General features: G+C 35.8%; 3 protein-coding genes across 4 annotated transcripts; 2 read left to right on the top strand and 1 right to left on the bottom strand.

Moving 5' to 3' along the window:
• The first annotated feature begins 3,622 nt into the window (after positions 1-3,622).
• hspa5 (heat shock protein 5) lies at positions 3,623-8,936 on the top strand. The gene is made up of 9 exons (XM_051893937.1): positions 3,623-3,798; positions 4,690-4,839; positions 5,053-5,284; positions 5,375-5,512; positions 5,615-5,727; positions 5,921-6,311; positions 6,470-6,707; positions 6,959-7,126; positions 8,008-8,936. The coding sequence occupies exons 2-9, from the start codon at positions 4,724-4,726 to the stop codon at positions 8,571-8,573; spliced, it is 1,962 nt and encodes a 653-aa protein (XP_051749897.1). The 5' UTR covers positions 3,623-3,798; positions 4,690-4,723; the 3' UTR covers positions 8,574-8,936.
• A 970-nt stretch (positions 8,937-9,906) lies between these two features.
• On the bottom strand, positions 9,907-15,605 carry rabepk (Rab9 effector protein with kelch motifs). 2 transcript variants are annotated; one of them, XM_051893941.1, is made up of 8 exons: positions 15,480-15,605; positions 15,199-15,255; positions 14,958-15,112; positions 13,339-13,494; positions 12,754-12,912; positions 11,051-11,200; positions 10,619-10,768; positions 9,907-10,155 (listed from the first exon to the last, which is right to left on the bottom strand). In XM_051893941.1, the coding sequence occupies exons 2-8, from the start codon at positions 15,249-15,251 to the stop codon at positions 9,950-9,952; spliced, it is 1,029 nt and encodes a 342-aa protein (XP_051749901.1). In that variant the 5' UTR covers positions 15,252-15,255; positions 15,480-15,605; the 3' UTR covers positions 9,907-9,949. The 2 variants fall into 2 exon arrangements, with proteins under 2 accessions (XP_051749901.1, XP_051749902.1); XM_051893942.1 differs by lacking the exon at positions 11,051-11,200 and having other exon boundaries at positions 15,480-15,598.
• Positions 15,606-15,945: 340 nt separating this feature from the next.
• Positions 15,946-21,813, top strand: gng10 (guanine nucleotide binding protein (G protein), gamma 10). Its single transcript, XM_051893949.1, has 3 exons — positions 15,946-16,162; positions 18,668-18,800; positions 21,473-21,813. Exons 1-2 carry the CDS (start codon positions 16,082-16,084, stop codon positions 18,791-18,793), a joined length of 207 nt encoding a protein of 68 aa, XP_051749909.1. The 5' UTR covers positions 15,946-16,081; the 3' UTR covers positions 18,794-18,800; positions 21,473-21,813.
• The last annotated feature ends 1,202 nt before the right edge of the window (positions 21,814-23,015 follow it).

The raw sequence follows: 23,015 nt of genomic DNA, 5'->3' as shown, positions 1-23,015 counted from the left end.
ACATTTAGGCCAGATGTGTACAGACTTTTTCGTCATAACTATTAAAGTACAAAATGGCTATATCATTGTTTGACATTACAATGCAGATAGAGCTCCACTCTACTGTAATAATTAAAACGCAGAGGAAAAAAAGTTTATTTTACAGTTATGTAAGCGACCTGAGCCCACAGCTATGTTGTAAACTCCCACATTAGCCACAAATGTGAATAGCTGATAATGCATTACACTTTGTAAACGAAAGTCGTGCTCCATCCTTGATCATTACTCCAAGTAATAAGACAGACAAGCTGCTTTAATCGACACATTTTTAGACAATATTGAACCCACATCTGATATATCAGAACTACAGAAACGTGAGTTAGCCGGTTAGCAGGAGACAGACTAGACACCCTGTACGTTACACAACATAACATACAAAACTACGAATTTTGAACAATCGCTAGAAAATATAAACATTATTATTATTAATCATACTTACAGGTTGAGATTCAGAGGAGCAAGCTGGTCCAAATAAACTGGTCATTGATGCATATTTTAAGACCAAGCGTTTTGTGAATCCTGCGTTAAACTCCCTGAGGTTTGAGAAGCAGTCGTCAGTAAAATGACGGGAACACAACAAAAGATTGTACTGCTGTGGTATTGTTGAAAAAACGCATTTTCCCTGGCGTCTGCGCGCGCGATAAGTGGGCAATATGTTAATGTTTCGTTGTGACGTCACAACGAAACGGCTTGGGATTCGTTTTACAAACGACTCGTTTAATTGACTCAGAGTCAACTCTTACTTTTGAGAGACAATAACTATATACAGGTGCTGGTCATATAATTAGAATATCATCAAAAAGTTTATTTATTTCACTAATTCCATTCAAAAAGTGAAACTTGTATATTATATTCATTCATTACACACAGACTGATATATTTCAAATGTTTATTTCTTTTAATTTTGATGATTATAACTGACAACTAACGAAAATCCCAAATTCAGTATCTCAGAAAATTAGAATATTACTTAAGACCAATACAAAGAAAGGATTTTTAGAAATCTTGGCCAACTGAAAAGTATGAACATGAAAAGTATGAGCATGTACAGCACTCAATACTTAGTTGGGGCTCCTTTTGCCTGAATTACTGCAGCAATGCGGCGTGGCATGGAGTCGATCAGTCTGTGGCACTGCTCAGGTGTTATAAGAGCCCAGGTTGCTCTGATAGTGGCCTTCAGCTCTTCTGCATTGTTGGGTCTGGCATATCGCATCTTCCTCTTCACAATACCCCATAGGTTTTCTATGGGGTTAAGGTCAGGCGAGTTTGCTGGCCAATTAAGAACAGGGATACCATGGTCCTTAAACCAGGTACTGGTAGCTTTGGCACTGTGTGCAGGTGCCAAGTCCTGTTGGAAAATGAAATCTGCATCTCCATAAAGTTGGTCAGCAGCAGGAAGCATGAAGTGCTCTAAAACTTCCTGGTATACGGCTGCGTTGACCTTGGACCTCAGAAAACACAGTGGACCAACACCAGCAGATGACATGGCACCCCAAACCATCACTGACTGTGGAAACTTTACACTGGACCTCAAGCAACGTGGATTGTGTGCCTCTCCTCTCTTCCTCCAGACTCTGGGACCCTGATTTCCAAAGGAAATGCAAAATTTACTTTCATCAGAGAACATAACTTTGGACCACTCAGCAGCAGTCCAGTCCTTTTTGTCTTTAGCCCAGGCGAGACGCTTCTGACGCTGTCTGTTGTTCAAGAGTGGCTTGACACAAGGAATGCGACAGCTGAAACCTATGTTTTGCATACGTCTGTGCGTAGTGGTTCTTGAAGCGCTGACTCCAGCTGCAGTCCACTCTTTGTGAATCTCCCCCACATTTTTGAATGGGTTTTGTTTCACAATCCTCTCCAGGGTGCGGTTATCCCTATTGCTTGTACACTTTTTTCTACCACATCTTTTCCTTCCCTTCGCCTCTCTATTAATGTGCTTGGACACAGAGCTCTGTGAACAGCCAGCCTCTTTTGCAGTGACCTTTTGTGTCTTGCCCTCCTTGTGCAAGGTGTCAATGGTCGTCTTTTGGACAACTGTCAAGTCAGCAGTCTTCCCCATGATTGTGTAGCCTACAGAACTAGACTGAGAGACCATTTAAAGGCCTTTGCGGGTGTTTTGAGTTAATTAGCTGATTAGAGTGTGGCACCAGGTGTCTTCAATATTGAACCTTTTCACAATATTCTAATTTTCTGAGATACTGAATTTGGGATTTTCCCTTAGTTGTCAGTTATAATCATCAAAATTAAAAGAAATAAACATTTGAAATATATCAGTCTGTGTGTAATGAATGAATATAATATACAAGTTTCACTTTTTGAATAAAATTAGTAAAATAAATAAACTTTTTGATGATATTCTAATTATATGACCAGCACCTGTATATCGTGCATTTTCTGATTTAAAACTTTGCAGGATGTTTTCATTCACTTAAAGACAAGTTACACACTACATGAAAGGTAATTGTGGCACTTTAAGAAATGTTGTTACTAAGACCACATCATTATTGTGAGCTTGAACGAGACACTTTTCCCCACGTTTCTATGGCTGGGACTTTCCACAAAAATATTTTATTGTAAAAAAAATCCAGATTAAAATAATATTTTACCAGACACCATTGGTTGAAAATCAGAATTATTTCCACACAGTACTATCCAATGATGTGATGACAGTATGATTACTTCACCTGTAATTCATTTTCATTGTTGGTATATGAAATGTAGATACAAATACAACACCGGAAATTCTAAATCAATTCAGAAATGTATATTGATCAATAAGTTAACTAGTCAAAAAAGTATTAATGCGTTAATACTAGTGTAATTTTGACTAAGAATTGAAACATACTGAAAACATTGCCAGGTTGTTCCTTATCATTGCATCATTACATGACAGAAAATCATCTGTTGTTTGTATGCTTGTTGTAATGAGTCACCAAACCACAAAAATATAATTGTGAATGCCATAGTTTCACACATGCACCCATCAGATTCTCCTCAATAGTTTATTCGCACTTAATAAGTTAAATAAGCTGAATATTATAGTGATTGATAAATGCTCAAACATTTTTGTATGAGGCAAAACTGTATAATTGATCATTGTGGGAGTTTCTCTTATTACGACACTCTGTTCTCACAACAATCAAAATTCATTGTCCATATATTTATTTATTTATTCATTAAGCAGAAATGCAGTAAGCAAGATAATGTACAGACAGTTGCTTTTATACACAGTTTTCCTCAATTCATTGATGAGACCTTCATATATTCAAGCCCAAATGCTTATTTTGAGAACAGCAGATGTGCATATGCACGTAAAATATGTAAACCCGAGTGTTTTGTCGTGAGTTTTTATTTAAGGCCTCTCAAAATATTTTTATTTCTTGGCCTGTTTCAAATGCAGCAGATTCCTCATCCAGAATCTTCACAAAATGACACTCACGCAAGCCAATGAAATCGTTACAGTTCGCCTTGTCTGATGACGTTTCCGTCAGCAGTACGTCTGCAAATCAGCATCAGCCAGCGTGCAACGCTCAGCCAATGAGCGCCTTCCAACGAGCTGCTCTCTGACCAATGGCGAGGCTCCACGACGGGGAAGCGGTGACGGCTTATATACAGGCGAGCGCAGCGCCATGAGTTACAGTTGAGACAGAAAGAAAACACGAGAAACACAGAAGAGAGAAAGACACGAGAGAGACAGACAGCACATTCACTGCGTTCAGCCCACGCCCTTGAGATTGGTGCTTAATTCTGCGTTATCAGGTAAGAATTTATGTCTAATTGTTTGTTTTATCCGACAAAACCGCTTTACAGATAACTAACCCATTTTGACTGGATCGTCTTGAGAAATGGCGGTTTAAAGGGAAAGTTCACCCAAAAATTAAAATTCTGTCATCTTTTACTCAACCTCGTGTCGTTCCAAACCTGTGAGAATTTCTTTCTTCTGCTGAACACAAAAGAAGATATTTTGAAAAACATGGGTGTCTGAACACTTACGGGGCTCCGTTAACGTCTATAGTAGGCTAACGTACGAGAGAGAAAAAAAATACTATGGAAATCAATGGTGTCCCAAAATATTTTGGTTATCGACATAAAATGATGACAGTTTTCATTTTTGGGTGAGCCTTGCTGCTGTAGCTTGCTGCTTATAATGTTCATTCATTAGATGGTAACCGGTAAAATAAGAGGAACTAAATGTCTTTTATCTTAAATAGGTTTCGATTAAAAGTGAACGTGTTTTAAAATGTATATTACAATGATATTCATATTTTGAGTAAATTGTAAAAATGAGGATTTGATGATCAGTGATTTAGCACCACGAGGTTGAACTGGAGACCAGTTACTCAAACTAGAACAAGAATATGATTTAGTGGCTGACCATCATATCCGCTTCAGATTTATTTATTGGAAAATAGTGTCCATTGTTTGTTCTCACATTATTTCTATTTGAAGAACATAATGTCCATTTGCAGCTGAATTCAGTAACACAATTCATGCTGTTTTTGGTTAAACTATCTAGAGGATAATTAGTGTTTCTTCAGTCTTGAATTTTTGCATGAAGGTGTTTTGCTTGATTATAGTAAACTTTCCAACCAGTGAGTGACGATTACTGTATTATGTACCTGCCCTGACCTTTGACATTAAATTTTACAGAAATCAGTGAAGATTTGACAAGATCTACGCCAAAATGCGTTTCCTTTGCCTATTTTTGCTGGTGGCCGGCAGCGTGTTTGCCGAAGACGACGAGAAGAAGGAAAGTGTTGGGACAGTGGTTGGAATAGACCTTGGGACGACCTACTCCTGGTGAGAATGAGTTTGAGTTCATATGCAGGGATATATATATATATATAATTTTTTTTTTCATTATACATTTATTTTATATATGTATTTTTATTTAACTAGAACAAAATATATAATTAATAAATGATATATTTAATAAAAAATATATACAAGTTTTTATTATATATAAATATAAATTATTACTGTGTACTTATACTGTTTTCTATTTTTCATCAGTGTTGGAGTGTTCAAGAACGGCCGTGTTGAGATCATCGCCAATGACCAGGGAAACCGCATCACTCCATCATATGTGGCCTTCACCACTGAAGGAGAGCGTCTCATTGGAGACGCTGCGAAGAACCAGCTGACCTCCAACCCTGAGAACACCGTCTTTGATGCCAAGCGGTTGATCGGTCGCACGTGGGGCGACTCCACCGTGCAGCAGGACATTAAATACTTTCCCTTTAAGGTACGACCGTCTGTGAACCTGTATTGTGCCAGTGCTCTGCACCCGTTTGTCTTCAATGGGGAATGCTAAGCCTTGCTTTGTCTCTTCCAGGTTATTGAGAAGAAGAACAAGCCTCACATCCAGCTGGATATTGGATCAGGCCAAATGAAGACTTTTGCCCCTGAGGAAATCTCCGCCATGGTTCTGACTAAGATGAAGGAAACTGCAGAGGCTTACCTGGGACAGAAGGTACAGTTTTGGTTTCAGCACACAGAAAACATTGAGGCCAACAGCTGATGTCAGTTGCGTTGCAGTGAAACTCCATCTAATTCAGTTCTGCTCTTTTTAAAGGTCACACATGCTGTGGTCACTGTTCCCGCTTATTTCAATGACGCCCAGCGCCAGGCCACCAAAGACGCTGGAACCATCGCTGGTCTGAACGTCATGAGGATCATCAATGAGCCGTAAGAACCTTGTTACGCTTGCTTTGTTGTAAAACATCTAGTTTTCTTTAGTGCATCACGTTTAAATCGACATCAGTGTTAGTATCGTTGATATGCTATTATAGTTTTAAAACAACAAAGTAATAGTTTTTTTTTTTTTTTAAGTTCTCATTAATGATTGTAACCCTGATGGACGTCTCGTTGCTCTTCACAGAACTGCCGCTGCCATTGCTTACGGTCTGGACAAGAAGGATGGTGAGAAGAACATCCTGGTATTCGATCTGGGCGGCGGCACCTTCGACGTGTCCCTGCTGACCATTGACAACGGCGTGTTCGAGGTGGTGGCCACCAATGGAGACACTCACCTTGGTGGGGAAGATTTCGACCAGCGCGTCATGGAGCACTTCATCAAGCTGTACAAGAAGAAAACCGGGAAGGACGTGCGCAAGGATAACCGTGCCGTGCAGAAGCTGCGCCGTGAGGTGGAGAAGGCCAAGAGAGCTCTGTCCGCCCAGCACCAGGCCCGCATCGAGATCGAGTCCTTCTTCGAGGGTGAAGACTTCTCTGAAACTCTGACCCGCGCCAAGTTTGAGGAGCTCAACATGGTGAGAGAATATAATAAAAATGACAACTTACAGAACTTTAACTAAAACTTTAACTAAAATGAAACCTGAAAATATCAAAACTAATTCCAAATATTAATAAATACATGAATTAAAATAACCTGTATTTTTTTTTTTTTTTTTTGCGTTTCCCCTCACAGGATTTGTTCCGCTCCACCATGAAACCAGTGCAGAAGGTTCTGGAAGATTCTGACCTGAAGAAGTCTGACATCGATGAGATCGTCTTGGTCGGCGGCTCCACTCGAATCCCCAAGATCCAGCAGCTGGTGAAAGAGTTCTTCAACGGCAAAGAGCCTTCCAGAGGAATCAACCCTGACGAGGCCGTGGCGTACGGAGCCGCCGTTCAAGCCGGAGTTCTGTCCGGAGAAGATAACACCGGTGAGTAAAACTTGCACTTTGAAACCTTTTTTTTTTTTTTTAAGTTTGGAGGAAAAGGAAATCGCTGTTCAAAAGACAGGTTTTGTAATTTTTTTTTTTTTTTTTTTATAAAGTTCAGTAAATTCATGATGTTTCTAAAGTTAATGATTAATTGTGTTAAATAATCATGATCTCAGTATTGACCAAAATAATCTTGATTATGATTTTGCCTTTTTTTGTGAGATGATTAATTACTGAATCCTATTGATCAGGTGACCTGGTGCTTCTGGATGTGTGCCCTTTGACCCTGGGCATTGAGACCGTTGGAGGAGTGATGACCAAGCTTATTCCCAGGAACACCGTCGTGCCCACCAAGAAATCCCAGATCTTCTCCACCGCTTCTGACAACCAGCCGACCGTGACCATCAAAGTTTATGAAGGTAAGCCAACAATTTCAGCGTCAACATGACAGTTACACTTGAAAATAGCCATGGTAACTGGCATTGTGGTAAATTACAAACATGCATACACATTACATGTAATATTTTGCTACGTTTTAGGCCGTTTCATAAGCCGTCTTTAATCTTCAGAATAGAATCCAGGGCTCGACATTAAGCCTCGTCATGTGCTTGCCCTTCGGATCATTCATTTGACAGAGTAAAAAAAAAGTTGCTTGTCTGGAAAAAATAGGATTTATATGCTTCATCTTTCATTTTAAATTCTTAAATTTGATCAGTTTAATTAGAATAAGACACTACAGGGCTGTTACCAATCAAATTAAGTCATTTACACTGAAAAATTACAACTCTAATAAAAAATGTTAAGAGATTCTTATATATATATATATATATAAGAAATGTTGGAAAGAATCATACTTTTAAACATGAAACTAAACTGCCAGTAGGTGGCAGCAAGTGACTGTCTTAATGAGTGAGTCATTCATTCAAACGGCTGATTCATTAAAGAATGAGGCATTTGTTTATGAATGAGTCATTGAATCATTGACTCAACTGATTGTTCAAAATGCTGAATCATTGGTCATGACTTGTATGATGTTGCTTAACTGTATCAAATATTATAAATATAAACTTCATTTTACCGCACTATGTTAACTGAGTTTGTTTGTGTGCGTGAGCCTCAACAGCGCCACCTTGTTACCATCAGAACATTATACATTATCCGCTATCGATCAGCACTTACACTAAATGTAATAAAATGAGACTTATTCTTGCGTTTTGGTGATTCCCTTGTTTTTTTTATTATTGATGTCAAGCACTAGTTCTCACTCACTCTCTCTCTCTCTCTCTCTGCCTGTTTCCAGGTGAGCGTCCCCTGACCAAGGATAACCACCTTCTGGGAACCTTTGACCTGACCGGCATCCCTCCCGCACCCCGTGGCGTCCCTCAGATCGAGGTCACCTTTGAGATCGACGTGAACGGCATCCTCCGCGTCACGGCCGAGGACAAAGGCACGGGAAACAAGAACAAGATCACCATCACCAACGACCAGAACCGCCTGACACCTGAAGACATCGAGCGCATGGTGAACGAAGCTGAGCGCTTCGCCGACGAGGACAAGAAGCTGAAGGAGCGTATCGACGCCCGCAATGAGCTGGAGAGCTACGCCTACTCTCTGAAGAACCAGATCGGCGACAAGGAGAAGCTCGGCGGCAAGCTGTCATCCGAAGATAAAGAGGCCATCGAGAAAGCGGTCGAGGAGAAGATCGAGTGGTTGGAGTCTCATCAGGAAGCAGAACTCGAAGACTTCCAGGCCAAGAAGAAGGAGCTGGAGGAGGTCGTGCAGCCCATCGTGAGCAAGCTGTACGGCAGTGCGGGCGGCCCACCACCAGAAGAGGGCGATGAGCAGGGCGAAAAGGACGAGTTGTAGATCGTCCAGTGACTCTGTTCAGTTGCGTCGATGCCCTCGCCTCTCTAGAAGTGGCACTGGTGTACATATTGAACATTTTTGTATGAACCGGTCGACCGTAAAGCCACGAATCTCTTCGGGACAGACTTGTGGGGTGCATTAGATGGTTGCATTTGTTTTCTTATTTTCTCTTCACTCCGGTGGAGATTTAGTCAGCCTGGTTTGAGGCTCGATGCTGCTATTCTCAGGCAGTTCTGGGAGGGAGGGAGTTCAGGGGGTCTGGGTAAATTCCATGTGACATGCAAAAAGTTATTTATTAAAATCTGGCAACTGTAGAAGACATTTCTACCACAATTAAACAATAAATGTTTGATACAAAAAAAACATCTGTGTGTCTCTTGAATTTAAATGTCACGTCTAAACTGAACTGAGCAAAAAAAAATTGTTCCTCTGAAATGTAGTGTGTGTTCTTTTCATTTAACATATTTTCACATTCATGGTTCTCTGATGTTTGTTAATGGTTGCATGACATACAGGTAAAGGAATACAATATTTTAATTTTTAGTATTTTAGTACTGTCAAATTGACTGATTACATCTAACATGTATGTGTGTATCTACACCGATCAGGCATAACATTATGAGCACTGACAGGTGACGTGAATAACACTGATCATCTCTTCATCACAGCACCTGTTAGTGGGTGGATATATTAGGCAGCAAGTGAACATTTTGTCCTCAAAGTTGATGTGTTAGAAGCAGGAAAAATGGGCAAGCGTAAGGATTTGACGAGGGCCAAATTGTGATGGCTAGACGACTGGGTCAGAGCATCTCCAAAACTGCAGCTCTTGTGGGGTGTTCCCGGTCTGCAGTGGTCAGTATCTATCAAAAGTGGTCCAAGGAAGGAACAGTGGTGAACCGGCGACAGGGTCATGGGCGGCCAAGACTCAGCGAAGGCTGGCCCGTGTGGTCCGATCCTACAGACGAGCTACTGTAGCTCAGATTGCTCCAGAAGTTAATGCTGGTCGCTTACCTTGAGAGTTTTACACCTACGATTTAATTAGCTTTTCATCAACTCTCAAACAACAGTTTGGGAAACTCTGTATTAAGTTGTTCAAAAGTACTTAAAAAATGCAATTCAATTAATTGTAGTAGTTTTTCAAATATGTATTAAGTCTACATGAATGCAAAGGTTATGTTTATATAATTCGCAATCGAACCAGATTAAAATCAAAAGTAATTCCCTTTCATTGACCTGTTTCCCAAACACATGAAGTCTAGTTTTATAGTTTTTAATCTTGTCGAAACAAACAGATCTCTTTAGGTTCAAAGGAACTTGAGGAAATCAATTTAACTGTTTTGAGATTGAACACGTTTATTGAATATTAAAGCTAGCGGTCATGTGAGCAGCGTAACGAGGCAGTCGTTGAATATGACGCCCTGAGTGTCCATTCCTCCGAAGATGAAGCACAGATGCTGCACATCTGCGTCACATGTTTCTCGGCCCGCCGTCTTCACGCGCCACGGCACTAAACACATGGAGTGATCCAGTCGGCCCGGAGGAAGATCTCCTTCAAACTTCAGCCGCGTCCAGCGCTGTTTCTCTGTGAGAGCACAAGAAATTATTCATTTTTTCAACAGGGTTATTATCATTAACTAAATCTAAAACAAAAAAATCATTACACTGAAATTAAACTTATTTTTAGCTACATTCGAAATAAAAAAAAATGTAAACTGAAGTAAATAAAAATATAATTATTATTATTTTTATTTGATATTTTAGCCACAATTATTCACTTTGCAACAGGGTTATTATAGTTAAATAAGTTTATATATATATATATATATATATATATATATTATTTTATTTCGGCCAGTTGCCACTAAAATATTATATTTGCCACTATATATATATATATATATATATATATATATATATATATATGATTAAAATTGTATATATGATTAAAATTGATTCAATTTAATTGCAATGACAGCATAAATCAAGACCTGTACTGAATATTCAAAAGGCTGATAAATATTTGCGTTATTATCATAAGTTCGTACCGCACTGAAACTTGTACATGGAATTTGAGGCTCCTTCTGACGTCATTCCTCCAAAGATGAAGATGTTTTTCCCAAAGCTCACGGATGAATGCGCTGCTACTCCTGGTGGGATTTCGCCTTTCGCTTTCACTTTCTCCCATTTCATAGTTTCTGAATAACCATGAGAGAAAAAATAATAAAATACAACAATATGTACGAGGAGAAAATATGAAGAAAATATACTCTGTTCTTTCATACAACTTATCAAATAAATGTGACTTGATTTTCAATTGGATCGTTTTATATGTTCTCCTGTCCTTTTAAGGAAACAACATCCTCCAGGAAGTGACATCAGTTTGGTGGGAAAACAGCAGCAGGATCATGGTTCAGTAAGCATCAGCAGTTTATTTGATGGATGATTATGTTGGTTTGTGTTAGTCTCTCCTGACCCACCCGTGTTCAGTAAGAACATGTCATTGTGAAACGTCTCTCCTGACATTCCTCCGTGTATGTAGATGTCCGTTCCGACGGCTGCGATCACGTGTCCGTGCCGCGGCGCAGGAGGTTTCCCTGTGCTCTCCGGCTGTGTCCAGGTCGCAGTGACTGTAAATAAAGGCAGGCGGGTGTAGTGATCACACTTCAATCAAGGACGTTTTCATGTACGTTTATTGTTCTTCAGCTCGTGAGTCTATGGCAGCCCACAGAACCGCTTCTGGGAAAGTTCTGAAATTTGGCACATGGATAGAGGACAGTCCGAACATTAACCACAGCAATTTTGGAGTCTCTAACTCAATCGCTCTAGCGCCACCAACTGATTCGATTCGATCGCACCCTATTTTTCTGCCATTTTAAATTTTCTGGAAAAAAAAAAATACTTTTTCGAACTCCTCCTAGGCAGTTGGTCCATTTTTCCTGAAAATTGAACCAGATGATCTTCAGACCATGCCAAAAAATTTCAAGCTGATTTGTCAAAATGTTATCGAATAACACGCAAACGAATTTGATGAAGTTCCTGCCAAAATGGATGCGAGGCTATATCTCCGCAACGCTTTAGCGTATTCTGACCAAACTTGGTGTGGGTTATGACAACCATGACCTGAGGCACACTGCCACCTAGTGGTCAGGAGATGTGAAAAATTGACATTTTTGCTTATAGCTTCTGAACAGTTTGTCCAAAAACTGGTCTCTTTAGATTCCGTGTAGCTTGTCGAGTCCAACGATACCCAATTCTCTCATATCGGCCATTTTGAATTTTACGGAAAACCTACTTTTTCAAACTCCTCCTAGGTCGTTGCTCCAATTTTCCTGAAAATTGTACCAGATGATCTTCAGACCATGCCGATAAAAAGTTACGGAATTCAGGTTGAACTGTACCTGCACAGTTTCGGCACACTGCCACCTAGTGGTCAGGAGATATGAAAAATTTACATTTTTGCTTATAAATTCTGAACAGTTTGGCCAAAAATCACAAAACTGGTCTCTTTAGATTCGGTGCAGCATGCCAAATTGAACAATACCGAATTCTCCCATTGGCCATTTTGGGTATTATCCATTTTGAATTTTGTCATAAAATTCTATATATATCTTCAGCACCATGTGGTCAAAAATTCTGATGAAATTTCCAAAAATGCTAACAGCTTTTGATTTATTGATATATGTAGTTGACACTGGTCATGCCGAAAACATAGATACCAATTTTTCTTTAAAATCTACTTTTTCTAACTCCTCCTCGACCGTTTGTCTGATTTTCACCAAATTCGAGTCAGATCATCTTTAGACCATGCCGGCAAAAAGTTATGGCTTTTGTGTCGATAGATGAACCGTTTTCATACAACAAATTTGCATCAACAAATTAATGGCATGATGTCAAAACAACTCTGAGGCTGTATCTCTGCAATGCTTTGGCATACTGACACCAAACTTTGCATGTGTCATTGTCACCTCACTCTGACCACACCACATCAATTTGGTCACAGCGCCACCTATTGGTGGAAAATGATAAACCATTAAATCATATTACTAGTAATTGTATTCATGATTTTTCAGCCATTTTGCCTTAAAATCATCTTAATTTGTCTTTAATTGCTCATTGCTCTCTGTGCTCTGCCCCTTAATTAATGCTTGTATTTGTTTCCAAATATAAGTATTTGTCAGACCTGAATCAAAGACGTGGACTTGTGGATCAGTGACAGGAGCTGCTCCGGCGTCGCCTCCCGAAAACACGTAGAGTCTGTTTCCAACACAGGCGGAGTTTGTGTGGTACGTCCTGACTGTAGGAGGACTTCCTTTCACCTGCACTGTCTTCCACAAACCATCTGCACAGCATAATGAACGGCATTTACACTGGCGGTCAAACGTTTGGAATAATTATGATTATTTAATGCTTTTGAAAGAGTCTCTTCTGCTCACCAAAGCTGCATTTATTGTGTCAAAAATACAGTAAAAATAGTGAAATATTATTACAATGTTTTCTGTGTGAATATATAGTGAAGTGTAATTTATTCCTCTGAATTTTCAGCATCATTACTCCAGTCTTCAGTGTCACATGATCCTTCAGAAATCATTCTAATATGATGATTTGCTGCTCAAGAAACACTTATGATTAATATCAGTGTTGAAAACAGCTGTTTGAAATTGTAATAATATTTAAGGTTTTTACTGTATTTTGCAGCCTTGGTGACTTGGAGACTGGTGCTGTATGAATGTACAAGCATGCAGGTTAATATTTGTCATTTATGAACCTGACATGCGCAACACTTGAACACAGTTGCGGTTTCCGCTCTTCTCGGCTCCAGCAAACACCCACAGACTTTGCGGGTCGCTCTCGGGAACAAAGCTGCAGTGTTCATAGCGCGCCTGCAGACCGGCCCATTCTGGAATCTCCCATTTATGAGAATCTGCAAAATAAAATACAGGGAATATGTTTAATGATTGCAGATTTTATGACATTCTGACCAGTACTAATATACACTTTATAAATGTAACCAAAAATTTTGAAATGTGGCAGTACTTTACAATTAGGTTCTGTATGCAATTAATGTTTTGTGAACTAACAATGAAATTTTTTTTTTTCTGCATTTGTTAGTCTTGGTTAATTTTAATTTACAAATCTTTCAGATGCCACAGACATCCTCATGTGATGGACCACCATCCTAAAGTTTAAAAGCCATTTATATAGTTTATCTGAAAAATTTATATTATAAATGTGTCTAAAATATTATTTGGAAAATATTTTGTTTCTATTATGTTACATCTTAATATATATATACTTATTTATATCTAATTTAATCTAATTTATTCTATTTATTTTATCCTTTTTTTAAAATTTATTTTAATCTCTTTTTTTTCAAAAATATGAAAATAAAATTTATTTTCATAGTTTTGTATTTATTTATTTTAAAATAATTTTAATCTACGTTTTTATTTATTTATTTAATTTATTTATTTATTTATTTTATCTGATTGTTTTATCTATTTATTTTAATCTGCATTTGTATTTCTTTATTTTAATCTAATTTATACTATTTATTTTATCCTACTTTTTATTTATTTAATTCTTTATTTTAATCTATTATTTTTTCAAAAATATTAAAATAACATTTATTTTAATATTTTTGTATTTATATTAAAATAATTTAATCTATATTTTTATTTGTTTAATTTATTTTATTTATTTTATCTAATTGTTTTATATATTTATTTTAATCTAATTTAATCTGCATTTTTATTTTACATCTAATTTATACTGTTTATTTTATCCTACTTTTTATTTATTTATTTACTTAAATCCAATTTATTTTCTTATTTATTCTAATCTAATTTTTATTTATTTTAATCAATATATACTTATTTATTTATATCTAATTTAATTTACATTTTTAATCTAATTTATTCTATCCTTCTATTTATTTTATTAATTAATTTATGTATTTAGTCCTTTATTTTAATCTATTAATAAAATGTATTTATTTTAATATTTTTGTATTTATTTATTTTAATTTATTTTGTTATTATTTAGTCTAATTGTTTTATATATTTATTTTAATCTGCATTTTTATTTCTTTATTTTAATTATAATTTATACTATTATAAATAATTTAATCTACATTTAATCTAATTTATGCTATTTATTTTATCCTACTTATTTATGTGTATTTAGTTCTTTACTTCAATTTAATTTATTTATTTATTTAAAGTAATTTAATCTACATTTTTCATTTATTTATACATTTATTTTATGTTTTTATTTTCCACTGACATCACTTCCTTGGTTTATACAACATCTCTCAGATTCTCTGTAAAGAAGCCTTTATTGACTCGGTTTGAACTCGATTCATGGTGATTGTGACTCCATTATTACCCAGATTTATCATGTAGGAGTCAGAGAAGCTCCCGTTAGGATTGGCTCCACCGACGACCACAATCCTTCCCTTTCCTCCATCAGAGGAGGGCAGAAATGTGCAGGTGTGACCCACAGAGACACCAGGAGCAGCACCTGTGGCCACAACAACATACCTGTGCACAACAGACAGACAGACAGCTGTTAAACACCACTGAACACCGAGAGACGAACAGAAACACGGAGAAACAACAGCTGATACCACTGTCTGTCCCGAGCCTTCTCCTCTGGATCCAGAATAGGAAGCAGCTCCATCACTCTGTGTGGATGAAAATCATGTATGAATCACACCACAACCTAAAAGAACATTCAATTCACATTTAAACTGAATCAGAACCAGTTTCACGAAGCCTGTTTCCATGGACGCTAGCGCCGTTGCCATCTCGTTACGTCAAAGCGCGACGTAAAACCACACTGCGCGTGAGCGTTATGACGTCACGCCGCATATATTGCGCGAAACCACAACGATAGCAAACGGTTTACCTTTATCAATAAATGTTATGAGTGATGATGGACACGATCGCGACATTGGTGGGCAGAATAAGGAAGAGGGAGCGCGAGAGAGCATGAAGTGTGAACACCGCTACTGTGATGACAACCGAACCGGAAATAATTTCATAATAAAGGTCTTCATCCTGAAAAAACTATATATTAAAGTATATTAAAGTATAGTATTATATATTAAATAAAATAATATTATATAAAATAAAGTCATAATTTCCTATGTCATTATTATGACTTTTAATGACTTATTATGTCCTAATTATGATTTAAAATGGTCTTTGGCAAAGCATGATTTTTTTTTTTGGCATACAAAATACATGGTAGGGCTGATAAGAAATATATATGGCCAGTACATTTTCTAAAATTAACTAAAGTTATTATTTTGGGACACAAGAGGCACATCCAGCCCAAGATAACAGCACAAACGCCACGCTCAAGGCCCCGCCCTCAGGCACGCCCGTAGCCACGCCCACCGCCACGCCCACGCGACCCTCTCTGGAGATCAACAGTCCTTCACACATGAGCCATCTCACGCTCATCGGACACACTTCCCTTCATCTGTCCTGACAGGAATCATAATCATGACTTCAAACTCAAACCTCTCGAACATGAAGCGGACTGTTGAGCAGCTCAAACTCGAAGCCAGCGTGGAGAGGATCAAAGTAAGTCTAGCTGAACACCTCTGAAGTTTCACTCACAAAAATTCACATGTTGTATCCAGTATGTGTGTTAGTTTATAAATGAATAATCACATTATTGCACTGCTGCTCTTAACGCTGTTTGTTTGTCTAGTATTAGTGGATTCTTGTTAGAAAGTTTGTCCTAAACATTCAAAACAGGCAGAATTGTGCAGATATGATAACTCTGGCAGATACTAATATGGTCACCAGTTTATTTTTGTATCCCTCAAAATAACAACAACTGTAAAAAACAAAACATAAACTAATATAATAATTGAATTTTCCAACACTGTTAAAATAGAACAGTTATATATAGTGGTCATGATGACTGAATTACAGAAGTAAAAACACATTTTCTGCAATAGAGGAAATTTTTAATATGACGACACGAGCAGAAATCTGTAGAATGACTTTATTGAGTCTCAAACATGAGATGTCGACAGTGTTTTTCAGCAGTTGTTTTGACAGGTTTATCATCCTTAATAAACGAGTCTGTTCTGATGAATCACAGGCACAAATAGCAAATAATATGGTCAAATGTAGGCTACATAATAAAACACAACTAACCACAATCTGCAGATTTAGGATGATGAAATAAATATGCTTGACAAGCTTTAAAGGGAGGAGAAAACATTTTCCTATCTCTTTAGTTGTTGATGTCAAAGGCTGTGTCCAAACAAACTCAAATTCATCTGTCATGTGGAAGAATCGAGTCACTGATGCCGACATGGACAGGTTGTCCTTTGGTAAATCGTAATTATGACATACTAAAAAGTCATAATTATGACATAAAAAGTCGTAATTATGACATTCAGTCATAATTTAAACTTTTTATCCCAATTTTGCGACTTTTTAATCTCATAATTATGACTGTCATAATTTCGACTTTTTATCTCATAATAATAACTCATGTCATTATGACTTAGTATGTCATAATTATGAATTAGTGCCATAATTTTGACTTTTTATCTCATTATTATAACTGTCATTATGACTTACTATGTTATAACTTCGAATTAGTATGTCATAATTTCGAATTTGTCATTATTATGAAATAAAAAAGTCAAAATTGTGATTTAGTATGTCATAATTATGATTTAGTATGTCATAATTATGATTGTTATCTCAATATCGACTTTTTAATATCATAATTTTGACTACAACATAATTATGACTTATGTCATTATGATTTAGTATATCATAATTATGAATTAGTATGTCATAATTTTGACTTTTTTATCTCAGTTTCAACTTTTTAATCTCATAATTATGACTGTCATAATTTCGACTTTTTATCTCATACTTATATCTCGTCATTATGACTTAGTATATCATTATGAATTAGTGTCATAATTTTTACTTTTTATCTCATAATTATAATATGTCATTATGACTTACTATGTTATAACTCAATTTCAAATTTTTATCTCGTAATTATGCCTTATGTCATTATGACTTACGTCATAATTTCTGCTTTTTGTCATAATTATGAGATAAAAAGTCAAAATTGTCAAATGTCAATGTCAATTTTGAGTTTTTATCTCATAATTATAACTGTCATGACTTACTTTGTTATAACTTTGACTTTTTATCTCAATTTCAATAATTCTATACCTTGTGTAATTATGAATTAGTATGTCATCATTTCGACTTTTTGATATAATAATGAGATAAAAAGTCAAAATTATGACTTAGTATGTCATAATTATGAATTACTATGTCAATTGTGACTTTTTATCTCAATTTCGACTTTTTATCTCATAATCAACTTGTCATTAAATATAATTTATTATGTCATCATGACTTAGTATGTCATAATTATGAATTAGTGTCATAATTTTGACTTTTTATCTCATAACTATAACTGTCATTATGACTTACTATGTTATAACTTCGACTTTTTATCATATCATTGACATAAAAAGTCATAATTATCACTTTGTCATAAAGTCCCCCTGCAGTCAATAATTTTATCCCTTAAAACTTATCTTTGATAATCAAAATTACATATTTAAAACATTTTTCCAGTGAAAATAATTTCTTCATGCCTTATAATAGCTTGACTGTAACTCGACACCCTTGCTTTATTTAGTACATGCAGATCCATAAGTATGCAAATTAGTCTCCGCCCCCACTCGCTCACTCCAGCTCGGATTACCTGATCCACTCGCTCAGCTTTACTTTACAGGCTCGTCTACAAGTCCATGCGTTTTATGTATCGCTCTCTACAGCATCTGACACATAACTGTAATTAATATGATTGGTGTTTTGCTTGACTGTGTTATCAAACAGCTAATAATGTGTTGCTAATGTTGCACAAACCATGTTCCCGTTCACCATCTCAGAGTCAGACAGATGCCTTCTAAAAATCAGCATCCTTACAAACGCTTTGAACATCATAGAAAGTCACAGTGGAGACTGCATGACATGAGTTATGAGTTGGGATGTCACCTGATTTCAAACGTAAACAGTCTGTTTGTAACGCAGGTTTCTCAGGCGGCGGCGGATCTTCAGCAGTACTGCCTCCAGAACGCCAGTAAAGATGCGCTCCTGGTCGGAGTACCGGCAGGCAGTAACCCGTTCAGAGAGCCGCGCTCATGCACACTGCTGTAGACTGAAGGTAACGACAAACACCTCGCAGCTTTACATCTGACAGATCCAACAGAGAGAGACAAGATGAGCAATAATTAAAGAAGCCAGAACACTCTTTTCAGGTTCAGTTGGTTCTGTAAAGAACTCTAGGGTTCTTGACTCAGTCTTAAAGGCCTTTTTTGCCAAAAAGGTTGTGTATAAAGAGAAATGTCTTAAACGTAATACTTTATTGTTTAACGGGTATTTAAATATTTTCTACTGGTAAACTGTTTACGAGCTGTTTAATTCAGTAAATGCAATTAAAGTTAAAAATGAATTAAAACTAAATCCATAAAGTGATGGAACCCCGAAAAGGTTCTATATGAAGCACCTGAAAGAACCGTCGAGCTTCCATATAGAACCTCTTCTTCTGGGAGTGAAGTCATCTGAATACATGCTTTTGAAGACGCTCTCCAAAGTAGATACATTTAAAAAAGAAGTCACTTTCATGTTGTAGTGTGAAGCCTGAAAACAGAGATATTCACAAACGATGACACATGTAGTCATGTGACGCATATTGTACCCATACTGTGGATGTCTATTATTATATCGGCATTGCTGTGCCTGCTATTCACTTTCATAATGTAGCTAAAGATTTATCTCATAATTATTACTATGTCATAATTATGTCTTTTTGTCTCACTATTATGACATATCATTGACTTAGTTTGTCAATTTCAACTTTTATCTAAATTTCGACTTTTTAATCTCATAATTATGACTTTCATAATTTCAATTTTTATCTCATTATGACTTATGTCATTGACTTAGTATGTCATAATTTCGACTTTTTATGCCATAATTTCGACTTTATCATAATTACAACTTTCTGTTATAATTATGACTTTTTATCTCATAATTTTAACTTTATCATAATTACAACTTTTTATGTAATAATTACGACTTTTTGTCATAATTTCAACTTTATCCGAATTACGACTATATCTCATAATTTCGACTTTATCATAATTACAAATTTTTGTCATAATTTCGACTTTGTCATAATTACGACTTTTTATTTCATAATTTCGACTTTATCATAATAACGTGGTTTTATGTCATAATTTCGACTTTATCATAATTGCGACTTTTTTTACCTCATAATTTCGACTTGATCATAATTATGACTTTTTATGTCATAATTTTTTTTTTTTTATCAAATGAAGTCGTCACCTTTATTTATATAGGCCTAGCACATTTTACAAAATATTTAATCCAGTTCCATCTGGTTGAAGATCAGAATCATCGCGATCATGACTACGGTAACCTCAGGATAAACAGAGAGACTAATATTAGCGTAGACGCCATTCTTCTTCTGATGTAAAGAGTAATGTGGGAAGTGTTCCCAGTTCCGGCTGACCTAATTTATGCAGCCTAACAACCCTTTAACGGATTTGAAAACATAAATTGATCATGTGTAATGTGTATGCCAGGTTAAAGAGTTGTGTTTTTAGTCTAGATTTAAACTGACAGAGTGTGTCTGCTTCCCGAACAATGCTAGGAAGATTGTTCCAGAGTTTAGTTGCTAAAAAGGAGAAGGATCTACCACCTGCAGTTGATTTTGATATTCTAGGTATTATCAGCTGGCCTGAATTCTGAGATCGCAATCGACGTGAAGGACTATGATGCTTTAAGAGCTCGCTCAGGTACTGGGGAGCTAAACCATTTAGTGCTTTGTAAGTAATTAGCAAGATTTTAAAATCTATACGATGTTTAATAGCTTAATGCAGTGTTGACAGAACTGGGACCAGCTGGAGTTTGTTTATTAGGCATGTAGGGCAACCACCCAGTAATCTAACCTTGAGGTCATGAATGCATGAACTAACTGTTCCACATTTGTCATTGAAAGCATATGTCATAGTTTAGATTTTTAAGATGGAAGAATGCGGTTTTACAGTTGCAAGAAATGTGACTTTCAAATGAGAGATTGGTATCAAAGAGCACACCCAGGTTCCTAACTGACAACAAAGACTTACCAGAACACCCATCAAGTGTTAAACAGGTTATTTCGTGTGGATTAAAAACAGATTATTATGACATAAAAAGAAATGCAGCTTCTCTTACTGTTTAGTAAGAGTCATACGCAGCTGTGTGGGATATTATTTTTAGCCCGAAGCGCTGGGCCTGCATCCGGCGTACTGTTTGGGAAGTCTGCTTTGGGAAGCCTACTTTTACATCAACAGGAAGTTGGGTTTAGAGGAGTGTAGAGGAAGTCCTGAGATAGTGGACTTGTGCATTACACTTTATGCATTTTCTATCGTCCGTTATGTAATATGCATTGTGTTCTTATATAATGTACATGGTTTATTGTGGCTCAAATGTGGCTGAAGGAAAATATAACTTGATATTAGTCATCATGACAGTCGGCCAAAATGAAGATTGAGGAAACAGTCTGTGGCGCTTCTGCTCTTGACCAGCATGAGTGTGGCTTTCTTCGCCGTCTGTGGCTTGATGCTAAACTTAGTTTTGCATGAGATGTGTTGCAACATGTCTATCTTTTAGTGGATTTAGTTGCCAAACTGCAAATTAGAAAAAAGTAAGAGTCGTTCACATAAACATGAAAGTTTTGTCTTTATTTACTCACCCAAACTTGTTTCAGGATTGATTAAATACTAAGTATATTGATTCATTTCTCACATTTATTTGTCTTTTTGTTTGCAGGAGGGAGGAGGCAGATCAGTGCTGGTATTTTATATTACACAACCATAGAAGTGAAACATCATGAGAAATATTGTAAGAATATTGATGCCTTAAATTTCATATATTTCTTTTGTATTTTATATTACGACTGAATATGAAACGGAACCATTGTATGAATGGATTTATCTTATTAATGTATCAGAATTAATCATTTAGTTATTCCAAAAGAATTAAAGAGATTCTGTTGTTTAAGTTTTGTTAATTAAGTGTGTTAATTATTGATTTGTCTGATCAATGAAAAAACTGTTTTTTAGTATATGATTGAAAAGGAAATAAATGCATATTTTGTTTGAATATACAAAGATGTTTCATATTGTTTACTTTGCACATGATGAAACAATTAAAGGTGTCTTTAGATGAAATCTAACTTCTAATTAAAGTCAAATAGTTGAAAGAAAACAATCATATAACAATTTTCTTTTCTGAAATATAGGCTGTGTGTTCCACAGTTATTGGAACCCGTTCATTTAATACTTTGTGTAACGTCCCTTTTCCATGATAACAGCTCCGGATCTTCTCCTGTAATGTTTATGAACATCTGAGACCATTCAGAATCTCTCCAGATCCTTCAGATTCAAAGGACTCTCTTCTTCAGGTCATCTCACAAGTTTCTTTGGGCTTTGGGTCGAGGACTGCTGTGTCCAGGACTGAACTCTCATTCTGTGCTCTTCTGTTGTTTATTTGAGATGTGCTTCAGATCAGTGTCATGCTGGAAGATCCAGCCTCAGCCCATGAGCTTCCTGACAGGGTCAGTCAGCTGCTACTTGATGGAGTTTATGAGACTGTGTATCTGAACACTGGGGTCTGGGGAGTGACGGGATCTAGAGAAAACCTGTAAAAATGTAAAAATAAATAAATAAAAATAAGATTAAACTAACTGAATAACTACATTTGATTAAAGCAAAAAAAAAAAAAAAAAAAAAATTGTATTTAAATAAATAAATAATGAATTAATACCATAGACTAAAATAAATTGATTAAAATACATAAATAAAATTTGATACATTTGATTAAAATAAATAAATAAATAAAATATGATTTAAATAAAAAATAACCACGTAAATATAAAAAACATTTTATTTAAATAAATATATAGAAAATTAAAATAAATAAAATTTAAATATATTTAAATAAATAAAAATAAGTAAATAGAGAAATATAAATATTTAAACTAAATAAATAAAAAAAATTAAAACTTTTTTTTAAATGAAATAAATACATTTGATAAAACTAAATAAATACAATTTGATTTAAATAAATAGAAATGCAGTGTAAAAATAAAAAAATATTAAAATAATTAAAATTGTATTTAAATTAGGAATAAATTAATACAAAAACATAAAAAACATTTAATTAAAATAAATAAATTATTAAAATAAATAAAATTTGATTTAAATAAATACATTTGATAAAAACTAAATAAATAAAATTTGATTGAAATAAAAAAGATTAAAATAAAATTTTATTGAAATAAATGAAATAAGTACATTTGATAAAATACAAT

The sequence above is a fragment of the Ctenopharyngodon idella genome, chromosome 5, assembly GCF_019924925.1.
Source record: "Ctenopharyngodon idella isolate HZGC_01 chromosome 5, HZGC01, whole genome shotgun sequence".
Lineage (NCBI taxonomy): Eukaryota > Metazoa > Chordata > Actinopteri > Cypriniformes > Xenocyprididae > Ctenopharyngodon > Ctenopharyngodon idella.
Note: the sequence above shows the minus strand (reverse complement) of the source record. Positions and strands in the feature narration are given on the sequence as shown.